Below are 7,852 nucleotides of genomic sequence, written 5' to 3'. Positions count from 1 at the left end.
CCTTTAAACAAGCAATCACATATGTAGAATGCCAGTTTGTTTATAAGCACAAATACATAAAACTCCTAAAATTAAAAAAGGGCGCAATCACAGATGTAAAATCCCAGTTTGTTTACCAGCATGAATACATAAAGGTTGTAAAATTAGAAAAAAGAGCTTGATTTATTGGAATGTTAACGGAAATTTAATGTCTTTACGCATTTAATTAAGTTTTAGATTAATTTGACAAAAGAGTACTTTACTCTTCGAAGCTAACACCTAACACCTAAATTCAAAGGAAATCTGATCTGAATTTCAATCTGAGAAAAATGGCAACACTGCATACACAACATGGTTTCAAAGTCAAAGAAATCTGATCTGAATTTCAATCTCAGAAAAATAGCAACACTGCATACACAACATGGTTTCGAAGTCAAAGCAAAATGCCAGGGACCCTGACGCGATAAATTTTTATGTCAAGGCCAATGTGAGTGGATCAATAGTGTGACATTCGAAAAAATTAATTTTTCATACAGTTTGATTAGATTTTCATTAAGATAAAAATTTTACAAACCTACTTTTAACAATTCCAGATAGAATGACAAGAGTATACCAAGATGTCACATTCCTTCAGTTATTTTCAATTTTCTTGCAACACATTTTCAAATACAAACTTCTTTAAAAGCGTGAATGAAAGAAGTAAACGATAGACCTATAAAGCAGAATAAAGATGCTTAAATGAGGTTATTACACAATATTCCCAATAGAAAGTGCAGATTTTGTTGGAGATGCCCCTAAAAGACACTGAAGTAGCAATATCCTCTCTGAGACTGAGAAAAAATGTTGAAATAGAATTCCTATTAATTACACATATATCTGAAGCTAATAAGCTAAGAGCATATACAAAAAACACAGTGCTAGTAAGCTAAGAACCTACTCATATAACACATAAACAAACAGAATCAATTGAAAACTGCTGAAGTAGGATTTTCTGTTATGCTATGTTGCATATTACAGAGATAATACATTGTTGAATGGAATCAGTTGAAAAGTAGCTTTGCTATTCTGTGTTGTATATTTCATTACCTGGAGACGTTTTGGCAACGTGAATACTTATGGAATCTATCATTTCAACTTCCAAGGCAACAGTTGATGAACTAGATTGGCCAGAAGCATATGGCTGCGGTGGTGGTTGAGGATCCACAGGGAATGGAAATGGAGGAGTTGGAATGTCAGTGCCTCCTTCCAACATCTGTATGACTTTGTTCATGGAGGGACGGCGAGATGCAATGAACTGGATGCACCATAGTCCAACTAAACTTAACTCTTTTGCTATTCCTTGCTCTTCTTCTGACATGTTTCCTTTTCTAAGGTTACCGAAATCTCCCTTCACCACTTGCTTGAAAGCCCACTCTGGATAGAAAAATTTGCTTGATCGACTCTCTTTATTATGAAAGTCAATGTTTTTTCTTCCCCCTACCATCTCCATAAACAACATACCATAGCTATAAACATCAGATTTATCAGTGACAGGTCCATACATGCCTGACCACATCTCTGGAGCAGCGTAACCTAGTGTTCCTCTATTAGCCACAGAGATGTGACTTTCCTCTCTATCAGAAATTTTGGCTAGACCAAAATCTGCAACTTTTGGCAAAAAATTGCTATCCAGAAGAACATTGTGGGGCTTTATGTCACAATGTAAGATGCGATTTCTGCACTCATCATGTAGGTATGCAATACCGCGAGCTGTACCAACTGCAATTGAATACAACTGTTTCCAATCCAACTCGTCCTCATGGTCTCCATGGATATACTTGTCCAGGGAACCATTAACCATGTATTCATACACCAAAGCTCTTTTGGATCCCTGAGAACAATAACCCAAGAGGCGCACCAGGTTAACGTGACAGGTCGTCCCCACTGTAGCCACTTCTGCAATGAATTGCTGTTCACTTTGTTTGGATTCATCCAAAATCTTCACAGCTATTAGACGTCCACTAGGAAGCTTTCCTTTATAAACTGTTCCAAAACCTCCTTTGCCAACCTTGTCTGCCAAATTATTTGTGTAAGTCATAATATGAGTATAAGAATACCTGGTGGGTGCTTGTGAGGAATAATAATTTAAGAAATTCTCTACCGAGGGAGGTCTGGAGTCCAAGGTGTCCATAAATGCGCGAATGCTCTGCTCTTCCTCATTGCCAGTGTTCTTACAGCAACAATTTTGGCGACGGACCACTATGCAAGAAACCACTACTATGATAAAGAGGCCACATCCTGCAAAAAATATCCCTGGAAATAATGTGGAAAAATTCAATTAGAATATAAAAGATAAGCAATGTTACTACAAATGGATTGGTTTTAAAAAAAGACAATTTACCTGCCATGACTCCTATCGATGTGATCTTACCAATTGGATCTTGTCCTTCACGGAAACAAAACAGAGAGAGCGACGTAAGACAACACAACGTAGATAGAGATAGAGAAAAAAAAGGAGGGAATTTTCGAGGTACTCACCATCAGAGCAATTGCTATAGTGCACATCATCATTAGGACAGATGCAATACGAAGAATAAAAATCATTTCTTCCTCCGCTGGCTTCACAGGAACCATCGAAATATGAAGTCCAAGTAACTTGGAATCCCTTTTTGTTGAGCAGTTCAAAATTCTTATCAGCGCTAATATTGTACTTTTCGTCTGCTGGAATGGCTAGATAACAATACCAGATGCAGCTTGAATTAATGCTTGACTCATTTATGTTCCTTGAACCACGGTAAAATAAGTAGTGGGTATGGGTTTCTCCCCAGTCTAGCCACGTCATGTTTTCATTGATTTCCCTAGGTCGTTGTGTGCACTTATAAAGTGATCCCTCTGTGTATGCATTCGAAAGACTGAACAAATAACCGTTTTCCGTGATTGCTGTTAGAAAAATCGGTTGTGGGGAATGCCCTATATGTTGTGCGATTTGCACGGTTTGGGTGGAGTAAGAGGATTCCGTGATATCTCCCATTACTGTGCCAAGGAAGTCTCCCATCACTCTGGGACCGTCTCCACCATCTATATCGTAAAAGTTAACTGTGTGATTGTCTACGCAATCAACAAATACTCGGCCACATCTTCCGAAGGGATTTCGGATAGTGGAATTGCCACAAACGGAAGGAGCGCAGTCGTTATAAGATGGAAAATATTGTGTTTCATCCTCGTCATGGTGGACGACATCCCAGAAGATGGAAGGGGCAAAAATAATGGTGAGAAGAATCGTAATAATGATACAAGTGAGAGGGATCACGATGCCCCAGCGGGAGTCATTCATTTTACCGCCCCCAAGAGAACACACAGATAAAATAAACAAACAATTGAGGTTGTAAGGAAAACTGAAGATTTAGATAATAATAAACGGCAATTGAATTTGTTAGGAAAACTATTGATCAGATCACATAAACAAGCAATTGAGTTTGTAAGAAAAGCTGAATAATTGCAGACAATCTAAGAGCGAGTTGCAGGGAAGAGAAGTGTTTTGCAGACAATGGAAGAGAAGTGTTTTGAAGGCTGAAAAAGTAGAGGGTTTCCACGCGGATAAGCCAGTGGGTTGACTTGATTTTATTAAAGACCACGCGGAAGCCGACCACGCGCAAAAGTCGATTGGTATACGAGGGGAGAGGAAGCACGGAAGAAGCGAAGTATAAGCTCGTGAGTTGTCCTGATTTGACGATCGGCTACACGCATGTCGAGGAAGGGGGCTTCAAAGCTATTGATGAACTTCTAGAATATGTTTGGCATCTTTGAATACACATTTAAAAAAAAATATGTTTGGCATCTTTGAATACACATTCCCATACATTTAATATCATATTATATCAAATCAAATTGGAAAAATTTCAACTTAACAGATCAACATCGCTCTAAGGTAGGATGTGCTTGGCATCTTTTAATACACATTCACATGTTAATTACCTTTTTTTGGTCCTTACAGAAAAATTTTAGCATCACACCATCAACATACATCACTACTGCCGCACAAGGTTGAGTAGTAGGCTTAAGAGCTAGCACGAGCCTTGCTTTGTAAAACAATAAGCCTCTAAAGAGGCCAAGACAACCTGTGTCGTTGGTTATTGCTGATACAAAAGAAGAAAAAAAACATATCTCATGAATACACATTAAGGGGTGGGTTGGGGGGAAACGCTAGAGGAGCAGCAAAAAACGTAGCCCAGTCATGCGTATGATAGTAGATGTGTTCCACCCGAGCCTCCAAAGCACGAAGATGGTCATTTGTGCGCTAGAGCTACCTCCGAAGGCCGTCTATGGAGTTTAGGAGCTCACTCTGCATATGCTAAAGGTCATTAATGTAAGCCATGAGTTCATTCCTGTCATCATACATCTGCTCCATCAATGTTTCAATGCTGAGTTGGGGATTGTTTAGTTGGGCTGCTATGGCTTCCAAGGTGGATGGAGCCTCAATGTGACCTAGGGAGCAACCTGGGGACATGGCAGCATCTGCGTCAGAATGGCGGCTCCCAGTCGACTCTGAGTCTTTGTTGGGCATTCCCTGGTGTGGACGTTCATCCATACGGTGGCTGGATCTCCCCCTTCAAGCGCATCCTCGCTGTCTCAACATGCAACCAGCACCACCACCACTGATTGCACCACCGCAAGGAGGAAACTACCTGCCCCGTGAAACCCACCACACAAGCCGAATGTTAACAAAACACAATAACACGTCACTTACCACTCTTGAGCCAGGGAGCCCTAAGCAGTTAGTTCTAGTTCCATAACCATAACCATAATCTTTCGGCGAACAGGGGGCACATCACCGTTCCCAGAATTGGGCGAGCTGCTCCAGTAAGGGGACCAAGACCCATGCTCCCCACCATGCCGCCTCTTTAAAGGAACAACCACAAAACAGAGATATAACCAGACTGAGGATGGTGATACGATTTCTCCCCACCCACACTCTCTAGCGATGGAGCGGCACCCCCAGTCGCACCTCCTAATGAATTCCTCCCCCAGATCCCATCGCCAAATTGACTACAGGTTCCAATTCTCTGCATGTCCGCATTCACCGAGCTCGCCCTGCACTGTCGACCCAAGCCAAAGCTTGAGCCGAGATGCCAATACCTAGTTGCTCTGTCTTTCCCAGCACTCTCTCCTCATCGCCCAACAATTGCAACTGACCACCCTCCTGCCTATGTTGTGCATTATGTAGTACTTGCGGGAGTAGGGTTCGGGTCCCAACAGCCCATTAAGTCATTCGTGCAGCACGTGGAGGCCCATCTCGCTCCACTCTCCAATGCGCCTCCATCTGTCTCTCGCCTTGGTCACCCCCATCGAGGATGTTAATTACTTGAACATATATTAAATCAATGTTTATATACTTTAATTTAGTAAATTTGACTAAAGCAAATTTAATATATATATATATATATATATATATATATATATATATATATATATATATATATAGGTGTAGTCTATAATGCGACTTTTTGAAAGCCTTTCCGGCAGGTTTTAAATAGGAATTTATTGGAATCGAAGTTTGATAGCTAGTTTCTGCACAATGAAAGCGTTTTCGAGGGTGCTGAATCCAAATATGCAGTTAAAAAACCATTTAACTGCAAGAAATCAAGATTTAACCTCAATTTCTTCCGCCGGATTCCGTCACCGGAATCTCCAAAAAGTCGCATTATAGACAACTCCTATATATATATATATATATATATATATATATATATATATATATATCTTTTATTTTATAAAAAAAAATTAGTACACATTAATAATATTTTCTAATAAAATAATATTTTAATAATTTTTTTTATAAAATTTTAAGTTTTAAATAAAATTATTTTATTTTATAAAATTTGTATAAATTATTCTGAAAAGAGTATGCAAATTAAAATTTATTGTATTTTTGTTCATAAGGTTTTGAATAAATGATGATTAGGTATTTTGTTAAAACATTTCTTGATGTGAAGTCTTCGGTTCAATTCCCCGCCCTAATAGAAGTTGATATATTAGACATAATGAAGATATAGTTCTCCCAAACTTAAAAAAAAAACCTTATATTTTAAAAAAATAAAAAATTATTTATTTATAAAATTTAATCCTTTAATTTTTCTTATTTTAATTAAACCATTTTTGTTTTTAAAAATCATCTCACTCCCACACTATTAAATTATGGTAATTCTTTTACATTACTTTTAAATTCATTTAATTTCCACTTTATATTAGTGTAGCTTTTTCCTATTAATCTAATTTTTTAAATATAATAATAATTATTATTATTATATTTTTTTAAAGTCATTTCACTTCTGCTTTATATATATCAGGTTAGAGTAATTCTTTTGCAATAAAATAATTAATGGAAGCATATATTCAATAGTATGGTGTATGGGCTTCAATATCTATATCACACAATGTGGAAAAAGTCGAAGTCGAGATTAATTCGGCAAGGGTCCAAAAGTCGAAAAACTCGTTAAAGTTGGGAGTTTTTTGAAAAAGTCGGCAAAATTAAAAAAACACAAAATTATTCATTTTTTTTAATTTTTTTTTTAAATCTAGAGTCGAAGTCATAGTTTAGAGGTGTTTTCAGTGTTTTACTACAATGTCATTCTTTACATGTGAATTTGATCACTAAAAGCATGTTACACTTTTGCAGTCTGCATTCTAAGTGCATTTTATCACCAATGTTTTTCAACATTATCCACAAAAAATATGATCATAACAATGTTGATTCTTGGGAATGTTCTTCAACTATTTACACTTTCTTGCTTGCTAGTCTAGATACTCCTTGTCCTCTTGCTCTTATGTCTCACAATCATGCTCGTCGAGGTAGTTATGCACTTCTTTTTCATAGTCTTCTCAGTTTCTTATAGCAGCCTTCTGACAGCTTAGCCTCTGGCTAATGTCTCGTCTCTGTATTTTTTTGCACATCTCATATAGATCCCTATTATTTTGCATACATAACATCCAGCAAGAACAAACCAATAATAGCCATATATGTTTCAACATTCAACAGAACATAGCAACTAAGCAATTAATTTTCTCAGTAACACCAACCAACTATAATGCTCAAAATTAAGATTCAACAAAAAAACATATTGCACAGCACAACGTTATCATCAAATTTCTAGGGCTATGTTTGAAAGATTCCACTCTCCGCCTTAATAGTAAACAACAGAAAATTATATCATTTTTTCCTTTGTGGCCTCTTTATCTTCAGCTTGGGAGGGAGGCCGACTTTTTGGGTCGACTCTGGATTAAATCAGGAGTATAACGATTAAATCGCGATTTTTTCCTTTTTGAAAAAGTCACCAAAAAGTTGGGGGATTAAATCGTTTAGTTAAAAAAATCACATTTTTAGGATTAAATCGAGACATTTTGCAGACTTTTTCCACACTGATATCGCAAACATGCTATTACACGATATTGATGATATATATTATTTGTATACATTTTAATATGATGATATGGAGATTTATATTTTATTTATTTATTAATATTTATTTTTAATTTGAATGAATATTAATAATAATTATTATATAATTATTTTTATAAATATTTTAATGCAATAATTTGCATTTTATTTTATAATGTTTTATTTATTTCTTAAATATTATGTTGTTATTTTGAATTTTTTATAAAAGATGATATATTTTTTTCCGAAGATATTGAGCTTGGGGTTAAGTAATTTTCTAATGGGAAAGCTAAAGATAATGAAGGCTATCAAGTTGAAACTTTAAAATGGGAGAGTGTATCATCGTCCCTCACATACACACGTTGTTTAATTTCACAATCAAGAAAGGCTTCCCTAAGCCTTGGATGTAGAGTCTCATTGTACCTATCTTTAAAAGTGGGGACAAAAGGATTCCCTCTA

At 36.6% G+C, this 7,852-nt stretch overlaps 1 protein-coding gene across 1 annotated transcript; it reads right to left on the bottom strand.

Moving 5' to 3' along the window:
* Positions 1 to 654: 654 nt before the first annotated feature.
* On the bottom strand, positions 655 to 3,488 carry LOC149152589 (uncharacterized). Its single transcript, XM_089439710.1, has 3 exons — positions 2,497 to 3,488; positions 2,360 to 2,404; positions 655 to 2,271 (listed from the first exon to the last, which is right to left on the bottom strand). Exons 1-3 carry the CDS (start codon positions 3,290 to 3,292, stop codon positions 1,040 to 1,042), a joined length of 2,073 nt encoding a protein of 690 aa, XP_089295836.1. The 5' UTR covers positions 3,293 to 3,488; the 3' UTR covers positions 655 to 1,039.
* Positions 3,489 to 7,852: the final 4,364 nt, after the last annotated feature.

The sequence above is a fragment of the Pinus tabuliformis genome, chromosome 9 (assembly GCF_031772625.1).
Source record: "Pinus tabuliformis cultivar Carrire ecotype Pingquan chromosome 9, CPIR1, whole genome shotgun sequence".
NCBI classification, from domain to species: Eukaryota; Viridiplantae; Streptophyta; class Pinopsida; order Pinales; family Pinaceae; genus Pinus; species Pinus tabuliformis.
Note: the sequence above shows the minus strand (reverse complement) of the source record. Positions and strands in the feature narration are given on the sequence as shown.